The sequence below is a fragment of the Blennius ocellaris genome (assembly GCF_963422515.1).
Source record: "Blennius ocellaris genome assembly, chromosome: 24".
NCBI lineage: Eukaryota > Metazoa > Chordata > Actinopteri > Blenniiformes > Blenniidae > Blennius > Blennius ocellaris.
In genome coordinates this window covers 12272581-12296406 of record NC_137673.1, presented here as the reverse complement: position 1 = coordinate 12296406, position 23826 = coordinate 12272581, and the positions used below count along the sequence as shown (strand labels likewise).

The window sequence follows — 23826 nt, the reverse complement described above, 5'->3', positions numbered from 1 at the left end:
GCATCCTGGGCCTCCAGAACACCTGAGCAGTGCCACCGGCTGATTGGCTCCATGCCACGCCGCATTGAAGCCGTCATTTCTGCAAAAGGATTCCCCACCAACCATTGAATGCATAACTGAACATAATTATTTGAAGGTTGACTTTTTTTTTGTATTAAAAACACTTTTCTTTTATTGGTCAGATGAAATATGCTAATTTTTTGAGATGGGGATTTTTGGTTTTTCTTTACTTTTTTTGCCAAAATCATCGATATTAAATCAATAAAAGGCTTGAACTACTTCAGTTGTGTGTAATGAATCTAAAATATATGAAAGTCAGCTAACCCTTTTTATCATTACATTATGGAAAATAATGAACTTTATCACAATATGCAAATTTTTTGAGAAGTACCTGTATGTATATTGTTTAATAGTTGTGAGTTGTCTTGCATTGCATCGTTGTATTTATGTTTGTTATTTGTAAATTTGCCTTCACATTTTCTGACATTAACAAATGTAATCTTAAACAGTAAATCTTTTACATTGTTAACTATTGTTATATTATATTTGTAAATTCATAGTAGTTATTATTTCATATCAAAACACTAAATGTTTGTGTTAATACATAATGGTTTCAGTGTACTAAATACACTTAATAAAATGTTGTTAGCATTTAAAATGTGTGTTATTGTCAGTAAAACTGTAGTGAGTGTGAAAACAGTGTCTCCAGACAGATCTTAAAGACAATCACATAATAGGAGAACAAGACCTGAAAAGAATCTGTCTTGAGTTACAAAAGTTCTGATCTGTTGGAGATCAAATGTGACTGGTAAATTGGAATCCTCTGGCCTTCTCCATTAAGATGTAAGACTTCAGAATATATTGTTAAAGGGATGAAATCAATCCCAGGAATTATATTGTCCTGAATGAATACATAATAAATCTCCTTCAATGAGCTGGAATTACATTAAAAGAAAGTGTTGTGACATGAACTGGCCAGCAGGTGGCACAAGCCCATAAAATCCTCTGATCCAGGATTCTGCTCAACCCCAAGACCAGCAACAGGGACTTGGGGGGTCATGAGCTGTTCCCATCTAAGTCCTGACCAGGCCCTACCCTGCTTAGCTTCCAGGATCAGATGAGATCAGGTGTGTTCAGGGTGGTATGGCCGTAAGCAACAGCAACAGGAAGGAAGGATCTTTTTAGAGTTGAATTTACACTGAAAACACATTTACTGTGGCATTTGTTGTCAATCAGGCTCGTCTGAAATCAACCTGGAATAAACCTCCAAAGTGTCTTTGTTGTGAGTCTCACAAATACTGACCAACAATCACTATTGCAAGAAATAATGGAACCGTTCAGGAAAGAATCTTTCTCCAGGAAAACTTGCTAAGATGCTGAACATTCTGCTTCTCTTTGGTCTCAATCATTCATGCAGTGGTTGTGGTTACTTACCCTGCATGACAAGACGCTTTTTCTCAGCCTCTTGATGTTTACTGTTGAATACCACCATTTGTACTTTTACTATTCTTCCTGCTTTGAAATGTGTCAATAATGTTGATATTGAATTAATACGTTCAGTGATACATTTGACTGAAATCACTGGATTGTCTGTGGTTTTTGAAAGTGATCAGACTTTCTACTGTTCTTGTTCAACACTGAGCAAATTAGCTAAACCTGTTGCCCCGTGTGAGGCTCGAACTCACGACCTTCAGATTATGAGACTGACTCACTGCCTACTGCGCCAACGAGGCTTGAAAACATGACTAATGGTTGTTACTGATGGATGATTAATGGACGATCTCAGTGGCAAAAAGTCTCATTCCTGAGTCAGAATTCACATGTTATGACTGCATCATGACACATGAAAAATGTCTTTCCTTGGAAATGAACAAACTCTCTGTAGTCTTGTGAGATCTCAACAAAGTAAAACCATCCTTTTGTTTAAATTAAGGTGATTTTAATCGTTCCTTTTTTCTCAAATCATCTCGCCAAGACAAGGACCAGATTTACATAATATCCTCAATCAACTTCTCAAGAAGGAGAAGAAAACAAGAACAGGCCAAGACCTTCTTGAAAAGAAAGAGAAAGACTCCTGACCCACTGACCAGAAGAGAGCTATTAGCCAAGTGGCTAGCCTCTATGACAGGGTCGGCACCCCGCGGCTCTTTGGTCCCTACACTGTGGCTCCTTGAGCCTCCGTCCTACTGCAGTTCATCCTGGAGGGACGTAAGGAGGCAAAGCCACCCAGAGAGGGACGTAAGGAGGCAAAGCCACCCAGAGAGGGACGTAAGGAGGCAAAGCCACCCAGAGAGGGACGTACGGAGGCAAAGCCACCCAGAGCGGGACGTAAGGAGGCAAAGCCACCCAGAGAGGGACGTAAGGAGGCAAAGCCACCCAGAGCGGGACGTAAAGAGGCAAAGCCACCCAGAGCGGGACGTAAGGAGGCAAAGCCACCCAGAGAGGGACGTAAGGAGGCAAAGCCACCCAGAGAGGGACGTAAGGAGGCAAAGCCACCCAGAGAGGGACGTAAGGAGGCAAAGCCACCCAGGGAGGGACGTAAGGAGGCAAAGCCACCCAGAGAGGGACGTAAGGAGGCAAAGCCACCCAGAGAGGGACGTAAGGAGGCAAAGCCACCCAGAGCGGGACGTAAAGAGGCAAAGCCACCCAGAGAGGGACGTAAGGAGGCAAAGCCACCCAGAGCGGGACGTAAGGAGGCAAAGCCACTCAGAGAGGGACGTAAGGAGGCAAAGCCACTCAGAGCGGGACGTAAGGAGGCAAAGCCACTCAGAGCGGGACGTAAGGAGGCAAAGCCACCCAGAGCGGGACGTAAAGAGGCAAAGCCACCCAGAGCGGGACGTAAGGAGGCAAAGCCACCCAGAGAGGGACGTAAGGAGGCAAAGCCACCCAGAGAGGGACGTAAGGAGGCAAAGCCACCCAGAGAGGGACGTAAGGAGGCAAAGCCACCCAGAGAGGGACGTAAGGAGGCAAAGCCACCCAGAGAGGGACGTAAGGAGGCAAAGCCACCCAGGGAGGGACGTAAGGAGGCAAAGCCACCCAGAGAGGGACGTAAGGAGGCAAAGCCACCCAGAGAGGGACGTAAGGAGGCAAAGCCACCCAGAGCGGGACGTAAGGAGGCAAAGCCACTCAGAGAGGGACGTAAGGAGGCAAAGCCACCCAGAGCGGGACGTAAGGAGGCAAAGCCACCCAGAGAGGGACGTATGGAGGCAAAGCCACCCAGAGCGGGACGCAAGGAGGCAAAGCCACCCAGAGCGGGACGTATGGAGGAAAAGCCACCCAGAGCGCGACGTATGGAGGCAAAGCCACCCAGAGCGGGACGTATGGAGGCAAAGCCACCCAGAGAGGGACGTAAGGAGGCAAAGCCACCCAGAGAAGGACGTAAGGAGGCAAAGCGCACCTCAGAGCGGGACGTACGGAGGCAAAGCCACCCAGAGAGGGACGTAAGGAGGCCAAGCCACCCAGAGCGGGACGTAAGGAGGCAAAGCCACCCAGAGAGGGACGTAAGGAGGCAAAGCCACCCAGAGCGGGACGTAAAGAGGCAAAGCCACCCAGAGCGGGACGTAAGGAGGCAAAGCCACCCAGAGAGGGACGTAAGGAGGCAAAGCCACCCAGAGAGGGACGTAAGGAGGCAAAGCCACCCAGAGAGGGACGTAAGGAGGCAAAGCCACCCAGGGAGGGACGTAAGGAGGCAAAGCCACCCAGAGAGGGACGTAAGGAGGCAAAGCCACCCAGAGAGGGACGTAAGGAGGCAAAGCCACCCAGAGCGGGACGTAAAGAGGCAAAGCCACCCAGAGAGGGACGTAAGGAGGCAAAGCCACCCAGAGCGGGACGTAAGGAGGCAAAGCCACTCAGAGAGGGACGTAAGGAGGCAAAGCCACCCAGAGCGGGACGTAAGGAGGCAAAGCCACCCAGAGAGGGACGTAAGGAGGCAAAGCCACCCAGAGCGGGACGTAAAGAGGCAAAGCCACCCAGAGCGGGACGTAAGGAGGCAAAGCCACCCAGAGAGGGACGTAAGGAGGCAAAGCCACCCAGAGAGGGACGTAAGGAGGCAAAGCCACCCAGAGAGGGACGTAAGGAGGCAAAGCCACCCAGAGAGGGACGTAAGGAGGCAAAGCCACCCAGAGAGGGACGTAAGGAGGCAAAGCCACCCAGAGCGGGACGTAAAGAGGCAAAGCCACCCAGAGAGGGACGTAAGGAGGCAAAGCCACCCAGAGCGGGACGTAAGGAGGCAAAGCCACTCAGAGAGGGACGTAAGGAGGCAAAGCCACCCAGAGCGGGACGTAAGGAGGCAAAGCCACCCAGAGAGGGACGTATGGAGGCAAAGCCACCCAGAGCGGGACGCAAGGAGGCAAAGCCACCCAGAGCGGGACGTATGGAGGAAAAGCCACCCAGAGCGCGACGTATGGAGGCAAAGCCACCCAGAGCGGGACGTATGGAGGCAAAGCCACCCAGAGAGGGACGTAAGGAGGCAAAGCCACCCAGAGAAGGACGTAAGGAGGCAAAGCGCACCTCAGAGCGGGACGTACGGAGGCAAAGCCACCCAGAGAGGGACGTAAGGAGGTAAAGCCACCCAGAGCGGGACATAAGGAGGCAAAGCCACCCAGAGCGGGACGTAAGGAGGCAAAGCCACCCAGAGAGGGACGTAAGGAGGCAAAGCTACCCAGAGAGGGACGTAAGGAGGCAAAGCCACCCAGAGAGGGACGTAAGGAGGCAAAGCCACCCAGAGCGGGACGTTAGGAGGCAAAGCCACCCAGAGAGGGACGTAAGGAGGCAAAGCCACCCAGAGAGGGACGTAAGGAGGCAAAGCCACCCAGAGCGGGACGTATGGAGGCAAAGCCACCCAGAGCGGGACGTAAGGAGGCAAAGCCACCCAGAGAGGGACGTATGGAGGCAAAGCCACCCAGAGCGGGACGCAAGGAGGCAAAGCCACCCAGAGCGCTACAAAGAGTAGAGTGAAATGTAGGGTCGTGAACGACGCAGCGATGTAACGTCATTACACAACAAACAATAACGGCATGAAGAACGTAGAATTGCGGCTCAACTGGTGTCTGAAGCTGGGAGCTTCCTGTACCTTTCACAGTAAAAGCCGGCAGTTCCAGGAGGTTCATTGCAGAGTTGTTGAGAGTGACGGAACATTCTAGTGAATTACACAACAACTACAGGACATTAAAGACACACCATCACACTCATGGTTCTAACATTCCCAGATCTCACACATTTATCTTCCATTTTAATAATGTGTAGCGATAAAGTAGCTGATAGCTGCAATGCATTATGGGAGCTGGTGTTTGTTGTGTTTTAAATGTAATTATTGGGGGTTGTATTAGATGTGTAGTGTAGGTAATAAACTGAATAAATAAATAAATAGTAAAAACTGAAGCTAACTAACCAGTCAAAGCAGAGCTCTGTGCAGCAGTCTTTGCAACCCGACTTGGAAAATGTATTGAAAAGCACAACCGAATGGAAGTAGAACAATGGTTCCACCTGCTGGACAGCCAAACTGTGTTGATAGCTATACAGCGAGACAGTTATGGATACCAGACCTTCTTTGTGAACAGGGTTTGCAAGGCTGGACCACTTGAGGACTGGTGGTAGATCCCGGGAGACGTAAACATTGCTGACATACCTAGAGGAAGATCCTCCTGAGGATCTCAATGAGGTTTCAGAATGACAAAATGGACCTCGGTTCCTGAGGCAGCCAATGGAGGAGTGGCCGAAAAAGTTAGCTAAAGAGGTTTCAGTAATTACCAAGGAGAGCATAGAAAAACTTCAAAGGAAGGCTTTCTCAGCAGTACTGACCAGAATCCAGGAGAGAAAGCAGAATACTGCACTGCAAACCCATGACTGCAATGAACCTGTGGCTCATCCAAAGACGTTTGACTGTCTGGGAGGAATTCACAGACCCCAAGCTGACTCGGTAGTTAAGTTACTTGTTGATGAAAGGAGCTTCAGTCGTTTATCTAAACAGGTCAGAGTCATTGCCTCGGTGTGGAGAGCTGCCACAAGGTTAAAAATGAAAGGCTCAGCTGTCAGTGAGGCTCAGGAGGAGGCTAAGACCAAAGACAAGCAAGCTGTTCTGTCTGTTGGAGAGTGTGAAGATGTGCTTCAAGACCTTTTCCTTGCAGACCAGGAGGTTACTACCTTTTATGACACGACTCTCAACACATTGGCTGTATACAAAGACAATGAGTCAGGATTGTTACTATGTGGAGGAAGAATAGTTCTTCAATAAAGAGGAAAGTGCAGTACCTATCCTACCATATGAAGCATGGATATCAACACTTCTAGATCAGGAGGCCCACAAAGCAAACCATGAAGAGGAAGCAGGAACACTCCTTCAGATGAGGAAGGAAGCCTGGGTTAGAAGGGCTCAGAGATTGGCTAAGAAAGTTGTTGACAGAAGAGTCAGGGTGAGAAAGTGTCAGCAAATCATGGGTGACCTTCCAGTGGAGTGAACGCAGCCAGCCAGGACATTTGAGTTCACAACAGTAGATCTATTTGGACCATAAGAAGTGAAGGACATGGTGAGAAAGAGAGTGAGGCTCAAGGTCTGGGGTGTTGTCTTCTGCTGGGTGTTGTTTCTTCATGTGTATATACACAATAACCAGTACACAACTGTTACATAACATCTGTGACAAGTAATATTCAACCTCAAAGCCTTTATTCAGACAAGGCAGGTCAGTAAAACGTTTAAATGATTGATGATGAAGCTGCATTGGCCGGGAATTGAACCCGGGCCTCCCGCGTGGCAGAATTCTACCACTGAACCAGCAATGCTCTCATGTTTCCATGTTCCCACCATCAGAGGTCATGTGATTCACCTGCAGAGCTCAGTGGACTCAGATTACAGTATTTTCCCTATAAAAAGATAATATATTCCTCTTACTGTTGCTCACTGCCATACCACCCTGAACACACCTGGTCATGGAAACAAAGCAGGGTCAGGCCTGGTTAGTGCTTGGATGGGAGACGGCCAGGGAATGGCTCATGACCCCCCAAAGTCCCTATTGCTGATCTTGGGATTCAGCAGAATCCTGGATCAGATGATTTTATGGGCTTGTGCCACCTGCTGGCCAGTTAATGTCACAACACCAGGTGCTGTAAGCTCTTCCTTCTGTCACCAGAGGGCGCCACCTGGCCACAGTCAAGCTTCCCCAGCACATTGGGCCTGATCCATCATGACTGTGGAAAGTCTCTCCTTTTGTAGTTTAACTCACTGGCTTGAAAAGTGTAAATACTGTTGATATTGTCACGACTGGCTCCAGTAAGTGACAGGTAGTTTTTTCTTCCTACTGGTGCTTACGGCCAAACCACCCTGAACACGCCGGGTCTCATCTGATCTTGGAAGCTGAGCAGGGTCGGGCCTGGTTAGTACTTGGATAGGAGACCACCTGGGAATACCAGGTGCTGTAAGCTTTTCCTTCCATCATCAGGGGGCGCTCTTCTTGCTCCTTTTCAACTCATCCTACCTCTTACCAACAGCCTTTTTACCAAATAATAATTATAATGTTTAAGGAAGTTGAAAGTTTAACAGGGATTTGATTGTGAAGGACAAAGTTGTATTTTTTGCCTTTGTGAGGAAGAAAAGTGAGGGATGAGTTGAAACTGAGCAAGAAGAGTTGAGGAAGTTCTTTCCAGAAACTGAGTTGGAGGATTTGAAGAGACCAGAAATCAACAAGGCCTGGGTCTGGAGTGAAAAGATGGAATTGAGTGTTTTAACTTGACCACAAAACAGGTTTTTGTTCTGCCTGTTCTCAGTTTGAATGATTATTGATTCAGCATCTGTTCCTTTGATTTCAATTCTGTCCTGCAACCTCCTGTCAGACAGGAAATCATGACGTATTTAACTTGAATGCTACAAATTAGCAGTAAGTGGCTACTTTTAAATTTCCCAAAAAAGGTATGAATGCATGGTTTCTTGCGCGTGTTCATCGTTTATATACCTGCTGTAAACTAACATGTATTGAAGATGATAATAACAGCATGTTACACCAGTGGTTTAGTTTACGTGTCATTTTAAAGGGTTTACCTTTTTTCAGTACATAACGTAAAGTACCTGTTTGTATATCTGATGGGTGAAACAGTTTGTAAAGAGTACAGCAAGAGATAAACCCTTCATAACCCTTCAAGTGTCTTCATGGTTTTGCACCCTCTTGTTTATTTTATCATATCGACCCTCATGGGCCCTGAGGTCTTTTAATTGTCCCTCAATCAAGGATCAACACACACAAGGAGGCTGAATTCAGCTCCTATGGCCCCCGTTTGTGGAACAGCCTGCCGGGGAAGCTCAGGGCTGTCTCCAATACAAACATGTATAATAGTGTTGCATTGCTTCCCACTGCTGCCAGTTGAAGCCATTGAATGGAATGCCTTGCTCAAACCAACAAGTCATGATTCACTCCCATCATTTATGGTCCTGATATGTTGGACACTTGTCACACCCTGTGAATTTCACCCCACTAAAACCTCCAGGCTCAAACTGGTCCAGTCCTACAACCAGGCTAATCAAGGTGATTGATGTGAAACACTGTGGACTCCACACATCTCCGTATCAACATGAGGATCAAACATCTGGACGGAAGACGCATGGCAAAAGACGAGACACTGCTCTCAGAGTGAGCTCATTCCTCACCTCTCAAGGAGAAGACACATTGATTTGAGGACATCTTGGCAGGAGAAGACCTGTGACATGAGAGCCAATTGAAACTGATCAGGAAAAATGATCTCCTTTCAGAAGTCTGATATGAATGATGACATTCAAATCTGATGTTCAGACTGCAGTCAGTGTTTGTAAAGGATGACGATTAGGAAGGAGCAATTAATGTGCTGAATGTCTCTTTGAAAGTTGTGCAAATGGGACTAAACCCATATTTGCCAGAGTTGAACTGAGTTTTGGAGTTTAAAAAAAGCTTCCTCTGTGTTTCTGCCCAGTTTCGAACAGGGGACTTTTTGCGTGTGAAGCAAACGTGATAACCACTACACTACAGAAACTATGCATGAGACCAATAGGGTGGTAGAATTCTGAGATTAAAGGGTCATATTCTGCAAAATTCTCTTTCTCATGGTTTTGCAGCAGTAATATGAATCCCAAAACCTGGAATTAGAGAGGAGTGAGTTCACTACTATCAAAACATTGAACAGATTCAATGTTTTATATATCAAAGACTATATACTATATACAGTATATAAAGCTTAATTTGTAATATTTATAATATATTTATTTGTATGAACAGCCATATACAATAAAAGATATTAATACAAGCTGCTTTCTTATTTTTTTATCTGGATCAGTTGGTAGAGCATGAGACTCTTAAGCTCAGGGTTGTGGGTTCAAGTCCCACATTGGGCAGAGCTCTCTATTGAGACAGTGGTGTCCTTGAGGACAGAATGGTGGACTTGAGATGTGAATCTCACAGTTGAGAAGTCACCAGTGTGGATCTAGAGTAGCCTTGAGGGCCGTGGTCCTGCATGGTTTCAATGTCTCCTCACATCAACACAGCTGACAACAATGATTGGCTCGTCACCATGACAACTCAGCTGTGTTTGAACATCCAGGACTGTGGCCCTTGAGGACCAGGGTTCCCCACACCTGATCTAGAGGACCTTTGACCCCATCAGCTCCCTGGAAGCTTCACTGTGTCACCTCACCTCCTCATCAATGTGATGTGCTGCTGCTGTTGTTGCTTGATGTCTACCATCATTTATTTAAATGTAGAACTAGAACTACACTCGGTAGAGCGCAGATCTTCACCAACACCACATTTGTTTACGGAACCGAGTTAGCATAGCGAGCACGATAACCATTAGGTCATCTCAATGCTTAATGGGTAGGCCAGGTAGCTACAACACTGAGCAGGGAGTGTCTCCATGGCAACAGATCCTGATCTCCTTTGATCTCCACGAGGAGCCTCTCTCATCTGAATTGAATTCACAGGAGGTAATGAGACATTGATGGATTCTGCTGCTCTCTGATTATGTAACTAAACACACCTGTGAGCTACAAGCTTTAAATACTGGAGGTTCAATCACAGCAGGAGGTCATAACTCAAGGGTTTTGGTCCAGAAGTATCTGAAGATGAACTTCATCCACAACTGATTCAGATTCAGATTCAGATTCATTTATTTGCCATTTGCAGTAAAACCACATTGGAATAAATTTGTAAAAGTCCCCAGTGTGCACAAGACAGGTACAGCCATAAAATAACATTAATTAAAAAGTACATAAATAAAACAGGATAAAAGTACAGAAATAAAACAAAGAGAACAGTGAACAATTGACACTGTGAAATCGATCGACTGAAACAGATTCAATAAAGTGCAAGATCATACATTAAAGTGCTCTGATTGTTCTGAGAGAGCGAACGCTCCGGCGACTTGCCCCGCACTCGAGCGCGCTCCTCAAACTCAGACCTGTTCCATGGTCCTGGTACCCCGACGGAAGGGTAGTAGAAAAGCGGCCACCTTTGGAACATACAAACTCCAAGCTGGTCCTGACTTGAAGTGTAGAAATCCCCCAAACCTGCAGCTTTATAACAATCACTGGAGTCCTTTAGCTTCTTCACATAATGGCTCGTTGGTCTAGAAGTATGATTCTCGCTTCGGGTGCGAGAGGTCCCGGGTTCAATTCCCGGACGAGCCCGGGATTACTCAAAGGTTTTTGTCCAGAAGTTTCTGCAGATGAACTTCATCCACAACTGAAGGTTACAGTCTGTTTGTATTTCCAGAACAAAATGCAAGTGTGAATGCTGAAGAGGCTGATAAAGCTGCTGAAAGATCCTCCTTTCATCTCAGCGTCTCCTTGGCTCCATGGTGTCTCCAGTACTGAGATCAAAGGAGAATAAAGGAGATCAGCATCTGATGTAGATCAAACCCACTGAGCAAGCAACGTCCATAGACGTCCAAGACACGTCCATCTGTCCAGTCCCTATTGTGGACGTCTAATTGACAGCCAGAACTAGTTGAAAATAGACATTTTAAACAGGCTGTATTTGACCATCTATTTCAGTGTTTTTCAACCACTGTGCCGCGGCACACTGGTGTTCCGCGAGATATAGTCAGGTGTGCCGTGGGAAAGTGTCCAATTTCACATGTTTTCTAAAACTCATTTGCTCTCACAGCTGCTGTCAGCAGTGAGAGCAGTGTGTTGAAGAGTAATCATGTATAAATACTCTTCACCAATAGATGGCAGCACATAAATTTGCTGGTGAAATCGAAACTTAACAGACGTCAGTGTGGTTAATCTCCACCTCCTGCTACCATCTTGTATCAAAGTACTGTGTCAGTGACAGTGATGGAGAAGTTTTTGAAAAGGAAGAATGTGAACCAGGATCTCAGCTCTTCATCCATCAGGTCCAGGTTTCACACTGAGGGAGTCACTATTAAAAAAGAAATTGTAAAATACTTTTTTTCTGTATTTATTTCATTTCTGTTGATAAAACTTTGATGACTTTATATTGTTTATAGAGGCTACAGAGTTTCACATTTTAACATTTTCTGGTGGTGGTGTGCCTCGAGAGTTTGCCAAACAAAAAGTGTGCCTTGGCTCAAAAAAGTTTAAAAACACTGGTCTATTTTACTGTCATGTAAAATGAGTCACTTTTAAGAACTGTGACAACTGTATTCCAAAGATTCTTTAAAGTACGTCCAGCAACTATCAACCTTAATAAATCATCCATACTGGAGCCAATATGACTTGATACTATGATAACGTTGTTTGATTATGTACCAATTCATCATAAATACACTGAAAGACAGTTTTACTGCATTCAAGATGGAGGTCAGTGTTTTACTGCATTTCTAAGTATAATACATGCTGTGTATGATTGGTACCTTGCCCAATGTATGGTAACTGTGTTCAGGTTATGGGTTTAGGCATGTTTTATTAGTTACTGATGCTTTAATGATCTCTGCCATGAGCTTTCAAAGTAAAAGGATCTAGAATGAACTATGTTCTGCTCGCTATGTGAAGTAACTCTACAACTGTAGGATCATTATCAGCTCATCAACATTTTTTGGTGACGTCTCCACTGTAAAGGTTGTCTTATGCTTGACGTGTCCACGAGCTCCTCACGGCTTCCTGCAGCCAAATGACATCATTTTAGCCGCCACGCCCCTCAGTGCAGTCCTGTTCACGTGGACGTCACCGCTCCGTGTGCCTCCCAATTCTTCTGACTACACGGACGGAGACGTGAGGAAAAAAAGGTGGAGCTGAAGAGGAGGAAGACTGAAGACTTGGTTCTAAAGACACAAAAAGCATCAAGCTGCACATCCACACTGAAAACACAAGATGTGACTCATAGACGTCAATTAGCTTCAGTGTCAGACTTCAACAGAGGGAACCTTTAATTTGAAACAATAGTTGATGCTCCGCTCTCCACTGCAGGATCAGCTGCTGGTGTCACAGAGAAGAAGTCTACTTCTTCTGCTCTAATTTAATACTGCGGTGGAAGTGTGTTTGTGATGCACTGCCCCCTGCAGGTTGGGAGCAGGAGCCGCTGGATGAGAGAAATGAAAAAGTTTAGTTGCATCATGGTGGTCCGTTTACACAACAACCATGCTTGAAGCCCTGAAAACAGGATTTTGTGAAAACGCTCCTCCATCTCCGTAGACGGTCCCTAAAAGTGTTCCTGAATTCAAAGTGTGTCTCACAGTATATCTCATGTGTTTTGGAAGAGCATCCTCCTCTTCATCACTTCATGTGTTCAGTAGAACAACCTGCCTAGTCTGAGTTACAGTGTGTGCACTGGAATGGAACTTGTTTATTTCACCTCACAGCTTTTTCAACATATAGTCATGTGCAGTATTTAGTACGTCCACATGAAGAAACATCCAGTACTCATGTTTTCCAGGCCTCGTTGGTGCAGTAGGCAGCGTCAGTCTCATAATGTGAAGGTGGTGAGTTGGATCCTCACACGGGGCAAGAGTTTTAGCTCTAATGCTGGATGTTGAACTAGAACGCTTGAAAGTCCACTCACTTTCTAGAACCACAGACAATCCAGTAATGCAAGTCAACTTTCAATGGGCCTGTTTCAGCGGCGGCTGGACAATAGAGGGCGCCAGAGAGCTGCCCTCCCTGGGGGTTTGAAGGGTTTTTTTCTTTAATAAAACATGATTAAACTGGAATACTGTTGAAATATGTTCATGTCAACAAACTATCAATGGTTCCTGACCTGTATTCACTTCATTTTCTAACAAATGTTCTAACATTTCATTTTCTAACAAATGTTCTAACATTTTATTTTCTAACAAATGTTCTAACATTTCATTTCCTAACAAATTTCTAACATTTCATTTTCTAACAAATGTTCTAATATTTCATTTTCTAACAAATGTTCTAACATTTTATTTTCTAACAAATTTCTAACATTTCATTTTCTAACAAATGTTCTAACATTTCATTTCCTAACAAATTTCTAACATTTCATTTTCTAACAAATGTTCTAACATTTCATTTCCTAACAAATTTCTAACATTTCATTTTCTAACAAATTTCTAACATTGTATTTTCTAACAAATGATCTAACAAAGAGCTGCCCTCCCTGGGGGTTTGAAGGGTTTTTTTCTTTAATAAAACATGATTAAACTGGAATACTGTTGAAATCTGTTTATGTCAACAAACTAACAATGGTTCCTGACCTGTATTCACTTCATTTTCTAACAAATTTCTAACATTTAATTTTCTAACAAATTTCTTACATTTCATTTTCTAACAAATTTCTAACATTTCATTTTCTAACAAATGTTCTAACATTTCATTTTCTAACAAATCACATTACAGATCTGATCTGGATCTGGGGCCTCATTTATAAAACCTTGCATAAGATTCCTACTAGAAATGTACGTGTTCCCAAAAGCAGGAATTAAAATATGGATCAATAAAAGCGTGCGTACGCACATCCACACACACTTTCCTTTTATAGATCACAGTCCACCTGGAAGGTTGACGGTTCATCTCCTGCCCTCAACACGCCCACTTTCTACCATAAATGCTCAATGCAAAGAGCTTCGTCAATATTTCTGCATCTCAATCAGCCTGTTGATCATTTTGACTCTAAATCCTGAAGAAAAGATGAAGAAAAGGAATCTTGCAGAGACTGAGTAGTCATGGAGGAGGAGAGGAGATGATGTTACTTGGTGTCACAGAATCACAAACCAAGCTGTCATCAGGGGTTCAACCAACCAAGGTAAGGCCTCCCTTTGACCGTACAATGATGCAGCTCTTGTCTGGCACCATGGCAGAACGCCTTCAAATGTTAATGTTTCAGAGAAACTCCTGCTTTGTAGTCCAGGCCTCTGGTCTCTGTAGTTCAGGTTCACTATGAAGAGCAGAAGATAAATGAAGAGGTGAAGTTTCTCCTGGAGGTTCAATAAAGTATGTTTTCTTCTTTTATATCACACTGTCTCACATGAGACATGAACAAACAATATGAGCAATTCTTCACTCCCTGGTTTATGAGATGTTCCTGATCACCCCCCAGTGGCTCCATGGTGTAATGGTTAGCACTCTGGACTCTGAATCCAGTGATCTGAGTTCAAATCTCAGTGGAACCTGACTTTTCATGAACAAAAACACAATGTGAGTAGATCTCTATCCTGCACTGAGTGCAAACACTGAAAATAACCACTGACAGCAATAATGACTCTCTGAATGAATCAGCTGTTCCTCACTCTTCAAGGAGAAGACACATTGATTGGAGGACATCTTGGCAGGACAAGACTCAGGACATGAGAGACAATTGAAGAAAGCTTCACTTGTCTGACTGGAATCTCCATCTTTGAACAAGTGGGGGACAAAGACAACACGCTCAATCCACACTATTGTTCCTGTTGGGATTTATGGTTGTTATTAGTGTTACAAGTACTGTAAGTAATAGATTACTGAAAGTAATAGATCACTGGAAGTAATTATGAAAAATTTAAATTATTAATTGAAGTAAATGGTCATTTACTCATTAACAACTCCTAAAGTAATTGAGTAATTACTTAAAAGTGAAAAAATGATCCAAAATAATTTATTAATGAAGAATTATTAAATGGAATAAATTGGTTATTTATCAAATAACAATGGAATTGTGGAAACACCAGCTAAACTGGAAACAGCTAATACCAAAATATCAGTCTCGTTTGTAAAAAGGTTATTTAAGTTAGTTAATATTCCTGTGCAAAATATAACAATCTTAAATAACAAGGAAGGTGTGAGATTCTAACTCAGACTGTTACAAACCAGTGAATTATCAACAATAAATACACAATAATTACCAGGAATCCATCAATTCAGCTAACAGGTCTTTATTTACACCAATACATTAATTCATTAATAATTCATAAATCATCTCATAAATCAGTACAATCAAGTAACAACGTCATCTAACAGGAGATCTAATCTACTAAACAGCAACACTGTGTACAAAGAAAGAGGGTGTGTGTGTGTGTGTGTGTGTGTGTGTGTGTGTGTGTGTGTGTGTGCGTGTGCGTGTGTGTGTGCGTGTGCGTGTGTGTGTGTGTGGGGGGGGGGATGTAATGACCACAAGTGTCCACCAGGTGGCGGCGGACCTTGGAGAGTCAGTATGAGCGTAAGAGCAGAGGGGGCCGAGCCTTCGCTGTAGCCGGCCCTAAATTGTGGTTTTCTCTCCCTTTAAATATTAGAACTGCAACATCTTTGGAGAGTTTCAAGCGCTCGCTGAAGACTCACTTTTTTGCACTGATTTTTTTTGCACTGAACACACCTGATTCAGAAAAACAGAAAATACATAAAGTCAACTCATACATTGTTATCAATAGCGTTTAACATGTATTAAATGTTAATTGGTAGATGAACTGTGCTTATATAGAACATTCTCATCATTGACAACCCAAAGCGCTTTTACATGATACAATTTAATATTTTGAACAGCAATGTTCTAAACTTTTGTTTTATATTTGAGATAACCACCTCATGTGCAGTTAAAACAACAAGTCTGCATTTTTTCACAGGTATTGTTCAATGTTTCACAATAAAATCTGATTGGAACATTGTATTCTCTGTTAAAAAAATGGTGAACTGCAGGTCAGGCTTTGGAGAAAAAATGGTGATTTGTGCACCGCGACTACTTACTTTGACCAGGTGGTTGGAGGAGGAGGATTTCTCCTGGGTCAGGTCACTGATGTGTGGCAGTGTGCTTCTTCTTAAGAACATGTGCTTCTTAATATTTAAAAAGCTGTTGGAGCTAGAGTTGCCTCAGTATCTGAAATGAGAGGACAGAACATTAAAAAAGTGATTATGAGCCAGGTGAAGGTAAAATAAAATAATGAGCAGCTGGCAAATATATGGGTGGATAGGTACAGAATGTGTGCACGCTCACACACACACACACACACCTCAGAAAATAACAGTTATACTAGTTGTTGGTCTACAACAGGTCTTACAACTCATAAATCTTCTCTTTTCTGGTAAACATGCACACACACGCATGCAAATTAGTCAGTGGGCAACTTGCCAAACTTGTTGGATGATGCAGTAGAACTATCAACCTGTGTTATCCTAGTCATACATTTCTAATGAAAAAATAACATGTAATGTTGCTTACCGTTGTTGTTCATGTGCACATGGTCCACAGGTGTAGTTTTCCTTTCACTTCTACCTGCTGTTGACTTTTTTTCTCTTTCTCCCTAAGTACCTGGATTCATTTCGGCATTTTGCGCATCGCCACTTCCGTGGGAACACTGGTTTCTGACTTTTTAAACCACCGGGTGTTCATTTTCTGAAATCAATGCGAATGTGAGCTTCGATAATGATTAGAATCTGATCATCCAAAGACGAACTTGCTGGTGAGAGAAGGGGGCGTGTCCATCTAGGCTGTCGCTCGTCAACGTTAAGTGGTAATATGAGGTGATTGACAAGTTGATAACCAACCAATATGATGGAGGAGGCCGGATAGCTCCTCCTCCAACACCTAAATCCAATTGTGATTGGTTGGTTTCCCCCCGTGGCCCCGCCCCCTGGTACAATTCAAGCATGTAGTCTGCTGGGAGCCAGTTAGAGAAACTCGGGATGATTGTTAATGTGCGTGAAAAGAACAGAGATCAAATAAAACAAATAGGTAGGCCCTAAACTTCATATATCATCAAATAATGCCTGGTTTAGCCACTGAGTGAAGAGAGCTTGTTGAAAGCAGAAGTAAATCTAAAAGAAGACACAGAGAAATGATCAAATGGCTGCAGGAGAAAAAGCTTCTAAGAAGACGGATGCGATGCCAAAAATGCAAACACAAGATGAAGTTAAAGGAATCCATTTGTGTGGACGACTATGCATGGTAAGTTTATTTTTGTTGCATGAAATGGCGTGATTGTTTTGGTCCACAATTAAAATGAAAATGATGTTAGAATGTTAGAAAATCAGTGCTCTAGCCACTACCTTGGCCTCCCTGTGTCATTCTTATTTTGATTTGTATGTATCTTCAGGGTTTGTAAACACCACAACCACAGAGGGAGGAAAATGAAAAGGTCAATTAGACATAAATCTATATTCAGCAAGTCAAAGGTCTCCCTCTTCAACTGGATGCGCTTTGTGTACAGGTACGCTACACTGAGAAAAATGATTCATGGGGTTAGCTTGTGAAGCTTGAAATCAAGAGCCTTTTTTACAGAAAAAAATTTAAGTTTGTTACATACACATGTTTTAATCAGTTAATAACTTCCTGTTATAAGTTTGTCAAACTGAGAATATAGAAATCTGTCTTGACTCCATAATTTAATGATTTTGAATGGACATTTCTGCTTCCACTCAGCAAGAGACAAGATTCAGTTGGTGCAACTTGAATTTCTGTTAAGCATCCTTCAAAAGCTGAGTAAGACTGGACTTGCCCGCACATGTTTTACCCAAAGGCCACGCCTGCAAGAAAGTGGAGGGAAAGGAACGGACATTGCATATTTTCAATCCAATTGAATGTTACTGGGTGAGTAGTACTTTTTGCTTTCTTTAATTTGCAACACTCAATGAGTGTTTTAACATAGTGCAAGGAATAGTTTTTTTTTTACACAATCCTAAAAGCAGGTTTTCAGTTAACTGTTCATTAAGCTATTGTATGTAATGTGATACACTTTAGCTGAGTCTTTCTGCCGCTGCTGCTTAACATTAGGTCTTACATTACATTTCCCTGCACAGCTAAGAGATTATATGTGTCATTTTCTCCCAATTTAAACACAAGGATGATGTGGGTTAATGTTTAAGCTTTGTACATAGGTTAATTTTATTTTGTTCAGTGTTTTTAACCAGTTTATTGATCATTTTTTGTCCAAGACCAACGTAAAAACGTGGGCTGGAGAGCTGATACGACACCGTTGCTGAGAGGAAGAGGCCTAAAAAAGTAAGTCTATCATCACTTTACTTAACATTAAACATATGAAAATATTGGCCTCAATTGCCATTGAGTGTGCACTATTTTTATTTCCTTTGGTATGTTACAACATTAATGAGAAGGCTTTTTGGGTTGTTTTTTTTAGGCCCCGTTGTATAAAGTTTGAGAGGTTGGCTGCTAGTTGTTGTTAATGACTTCAAAGTCCGATGGCCTGCTCTTTTTGATGCAGCTCAGGTAAATATTTGATCATTAAATGGTTTGCAGTATGTACTATGTTGATGGAAATTTCCTGCATTTTAAAAAATTGTCCCTGTTGTTTGTCTTTACACTCACAGATAAACCAAGAGTTCAGAAGAATCCCAATTCTCAATCTGGAGACAACATTCATGGCAAAACTGGACCAGTACATCCCGAAGATAATGTCCTTGCTGTCAGCAAGAGGAGGAGCTGCAAAGATGAGTATTCAGCGCATAAAGAACCTGCTGCTTGAGGTATGAATAAACCTTATCTTACAGTATACGTGGTGCTATAATGGTTCCAGTATCACCGCAAAGGTGGTCAGAAATAGAATTTCAAATAACTGCTTACATTGCTGATTGTCTCCTTTATACGTTAAAGTCAACTGTTCTGAGTGCAAATACTTACAAGGACAAATATCAGATCAGGTGTTTTTTATGGCTTAGTTATTTGCTCCCAATTGGACAGGGAAAAAATCTTCAGTTAGTACATAACTATAAATGCTTAAGCAGAGCACAACTTAATTGTAAAATGATTTTTCTGTTGTTTCATTATTGCAATCTTTAAAATGATAAATTTAACATACACAATTGAGATCGGTAATTGGTATAGGCCAGGCATTGGAAACATCATCCTTCACTCTCTTTCCTAGTGATGTTATTACAAAAAGCTCATCTTCATTGAGGTTAAATTAAAAAACATTATAAAACACTTTTTTATTTTTCTTATTCACAGGATGATTCTGAGGAAAGAAGGAGAGAGATGGCTATCCGTGGCTTAGTGGTGTATCTCAGAGAAAAGGAGGAAGATCTCTTTAAAGATCAGTTGGTAGGTAAATTGAAAACTTAATTTCATTGTATATTCTTTGTTTTACTGCTATTTTTAAATTGTATTGCGGATAAATACTAACTTTTTTTTCTGACCTACTTACGCCAGGATGGTGGAGGAGATGAAACGGATGAAGTGATGAAGATTGTCGTTACCAGAGGTGCCACAACATCTGATCCAGCCAATGCAAAGATTGTGCTTGAGGGAACAACAGTCCTTGAAGACCTGGACGTACCCAGAGTGTGTGCCATGCTAATGGGGCTAATCTACGCTCTCAACCTCAGCTACCCAAAAGAACTGAAAAACACTTTTGAAGTATTTCAAAAGATACTCCTTGAGCTGGATAGTCTGAAAGCCAGTCCGAAAGTACTGTATCTCAAAAATAGACTGCTTTTTGTGATGTTCTACTGTTTTAACCTATTGAGATGTCGTCAATCGCTGCCCTTACCTTAATAACAGGGGTAGGCTAACCAGAAGCAGATCAGAACATGTGATACAGTTTGAGTGTTTTATAGTTGTGTTTATTACAGTATTACATTTCAATTTTTTGGGTTTTGATATGAATCAGATATGTAGCAAGTTACTTGGAAGAAAAGCTTTGACATTCAAGAATAGATGAAGAAATTTGATGTTCCTTACCGATACTGACAACAACAAAAAAAATACATTTTATTTTCTACTCTGTTGTTGTGAAATGGAGTACTGCATTCAGTTCAGGGGATGAGTAATCCAAAATCCACAGTAATAACTACAACATGTTAATCTTGTTTTACATTGTTCAAGGGCAATAACCTGGTAAAAGCCTTCAGATGTGAAGCTTCACACTCATTTGGGTGTGGTTATTTTGTGATTTTTGTTTAATTATTGCTAGAAGTGGGCATGTTTTTTTGTTCCAAATGAGGAAAATCATTCATTGTTTCAAAACATTTGTTAATACTAGTTTTCTAATAAACATTTTGCTCAATGAAGAGGACTTTCAACGTGTAATTTATTTTAACTTATGTACATTAGGTTACTAGAACTAAAAAAAAGGGATAACATACAGACTTTTATAAGTTGAATCAAGGCAAAATAAATGAGTTGGATGAACCTAAATAGACTTAATTGACGACTTAAAAACGCCAAAATGTTTTAATCAGAATTCAGTTGGTTTAACTTATTTAACCTTGTTGAGGACAAGAAATGTCATGTTGGTTGTACTAGACTACCTCTTGTGGGATTAACTCAATAATGGCTGAGTTGAGGGTACTTAAAAAAATCTATGCAAATTGCTACCTTAATGTTGTTAAGTTTAGCCAATGTATTATTTTTTAGAGTGCAGGCGTCAGGGTTCGTGGAACTCCAATCTACAGGAGACAAGATGCTCCGTTCAAATGTGTTGAATGAAAAGATGCAGGCAGAATGTAGGTCAGGCAGTCCGAGGTCAAAACCAGCACCGGCAAGGAGAAGGAAACCCAGGAGGAGAAGTCGGGCAGCAGGAGGTCAGAACACAAAGGAGACACAAGGAAAACTGCTGGTACGACTGGTGTGAGAACACAGATGAACTGGCAACCAGAGCTCCCAGTGAGGAGAACTAAATACTGACACTAATGACAATTACAAACAGCTGTGACCAGGAGGAGGAAGCAGGAGAACACAGGGGCGGAGCTAAGGGGAACACAGGAGGGGAGGAGTGAACACTCTCAGGAAGGGAGGGGTGAGTGAGAGCAGGATCAGGACACCAGGCAGCAGGAAATAAAGAAGAGAACAAAGAAATGTCCAAAGTTCAGCCATTCATGCTTTTACAATCATTTCTGGTAGATATTCCTGGTCTAGAACTCCCGTCTGTTCTGGAGTGTTTCCTCTTCCAGAAGCCAACAGAGCTGCACGTTTCAGCCACAATGTCTGGAATGAAACCAAACGTTCACATGTGTGTGAATAGAATGAACATCAAATAGTGAGGAAGTGGTGGAAGCAGACAGACGGCGAGTGGAGTGGACAGTCTTTATTTCTCCACACAGACTGAAGCTGTCAGGCCAAACATTCCAACAGGTGAAGCTCCGCCCCCTCTTACTTCACCACACCTCCTCACTCTGCCTACGTCACCTGGCCCCGCCCCCTTCTAATGTGAGCCCTTCTTCCCAGTGCGACCGCGACACAATGTTGGTTTCAGTGTGATTCAGTGAAGCTTCAGGGAGCCGCTACAGAGGAGCTGAAGAGCCACATGTTGAACAGCCCTGTAATGAGAGAAAACTCTTCCTCCAAATAAACTGGATATTAAAGCTCCACTTCACTTTACAGTTCACATTGACGTCATGAAACAGGTTTCAAACAGGTTTTCTCAGGAATGTCCTGCTCTGGGTGTGTCAGAGGACAAACCGTCACTTTGTGCTTGTCAGACATGAGAGACGGACTGAGAGGGACGAAGAGCAGCTTCTTCTCTCCACAACTTTCCTCACACATGGAAAAGTGTCTGTAAGAAGAAGTGAAGAGAGTTCAGGTGAGACTCTGGCAGCTCTTTAGAAGCTTCCACAACGGAGAGAAAGACTTTCTCACTTCTCTTTTCCTCTTTCATTCACACCATCACAAACCACTGACAGCTGCTTTCTTCTTCTTCACCTGTTGGACAAACATTTCAACCTCTATTAACTCCTTTCTTCACCTCTTTTCTTCTCTATGGAAAACTCTTTCAACAATATTCAGTGGGCGGGGCTTCAGCCCTCCTTCACTCTGATTGGCTCAGGTTGGTGTCAGTCTAAAGCATTCAAACTAACACACACACACACACACACACACACACAGAGTCGATCATCTCATTATTTATCATCCAGACGCTTCATTTTTCTCTGAAACCTCCAACTGACATTAATCATATTACTTGTTCTATTTTCCACGTTTCTATATTTTCTTCTCTCACGTTATTTCCTCTGTTTGTTTATTATTTATTCTTCTTCTTGTTTTCCTTTTTCTGTTTTGTCTCGGCTGTCGCTCTCTGATCTCACTCTACTGTGTGTGTGTGTGTGTGTGTGTGTGTGTGTGTGTGTGTGTGTGTGTGTGTGTGTGTGTGTGTGTGTGTGTGTGTGTGTGTGTGTGGACCAGGTTGGTGTGTTTCTCTCTGACTCAACATGAGTGACGTGGATGAAGAAGACACACCAGAGTGTGTGGACAGGTAAGAGACGTCACACACTCCTGCAGCCACTCAAAGAGCAAACAGAAGAATCCACACTCAATGTAAACTCCATAGAAATATGAACAGTGTTCAAAGTGGCTCTGCTGTATTGACTCGTCTCAAGGCTCAGTGGTTTCAATGATCCAAAGTGAGCTGAAGTGATTCCAACAGGCAGCAGAAAAACAGCTGCAGTAAAGAAGACGAGGTGCAGAGACATTCCACCGTCACCATGATCAGTCCCAATGTGATCATGAAAGACACAAGGACAAGCAGTGGACAGAACCAACACTAGAACATCATGTGTTGTCTTTCAGGGCAGAGTTTAGAACTCCTCTTCACCTGATCCCAGGTCAGAGCAGTGTCACCTTCCCAACAGGGCTTTAAAGGAACTGGAAGTCTCCAGATGACCCTGAAGTCCAAACATCCCACATCACTAACTTACACTTTGCTCCACAAATATTAGTCCAGAGACACACTTCTTCTCATTTTGTCCTGAATATGAGCACAATAAATAGAAAGTAAACTCTCCAGATGGAGGTGAAGTTCAGGCTTCAGCTTTCATTCAGTGGCTTCAAGTCAAACATCACATAACAATGTGAGCAACTAAAGTCTTTTTAAACACAATCCTGTCAGGAGTCACACACCTCGCTCCAGCACCGGATCCTCTCAGGCACTCCTGCAGGCAATCAGATAATTGATTGTCAAGCAGTCTTAAGCCCTGCAGGGAGGAGGGTCTGGTGCCAGAGGATTGCTAGTCTTCACTCCGTGTGGAGGTGCGTCGGTGTTGTCCTCCCCGGGGGGTGAGTGTCCTCCCCGGGGTGGTTCCGGTTCCTGTTCCCGTTCCTGTTCCTGTTCCTGTTCCGACGCCGGCTCCAAGAAGTTCCCCGTCCGGGTCCCGTCCCGGCTCCAAGAAGTTCCCCGTCCGGGTCCCGTCCCGGCTCCAAGAAGTTCCCCGTCCGGGTCCCGTCCCGGTTCCTTCCCCAGAAGTTCCCCGTCCGGGTCCCGTCCCGGTTCCGTCCCCAGAAGTTCCCCGTCCGGGTCCAGTCCCGGTTCCAAGAGGCCCCCCCTGAGATTCCCCCGGGCCCCGTTTCCCCGTTTCCAAGAAGCCCGCGAGTTCCCCGGGCCCCGTCCCCGTTTCCAAGAAGCCCGCGAGTTCCCCGGGCCCCGTCCCCGTTTCCAAGAAGCCCGCGAGTTCCCCGGGCCCCGTCCCCGTTTCCAAGAAGCCCGCGAGTTCCCCAGGCCCCCAATGCCCGAGATCCCCGAGAGGCCCCCCCTGAG

The 23826-nt window shown here is 43.5% G+C and overlaps 2 protein-coding genes across 3 annotated transcripts in view; one reads left to right on the top strand and one right to left on the bottom strand.

Annotated features, from left to right (window-relative positions):
* The window catches only part of LOC308147500 (uncharacterized protein), a 1504609-nt gene that overhangs the window by 395126 nt on the left and 1085657 nt on the right, over positions 1–23826 (bottom strand).
* LOC308147502 (NACHT, LRR and PYD domains-containing protein 3-like) overlaps positions 1–23826 on the top strand; it is a 427269-nt gene that overhangs the window by 387733 nt on the left and 15710 nt on the right. Inside the window, exons 1-2 of one of the 2 annotated variants that reach the window (XM_080519696.1) lie at positions 21744–21879; positions 22479–22548. The exons of the other annotated variant lie outside the window; for it this stretch is intronic. Of the exons in view, the coding sequence (XP_080375822.1) occupies positions 22505–22548 (44 nt within the window). The 5' untranslated portion in view covers positions 21744–21879; positions 22479–22504. Of the gene's footprint in view, positions 1–21743; positions 21880–22478; positions 22549–23826 lie in introns of those variants that run through there. 2 annotated transcript variants of the gene reach the window in all.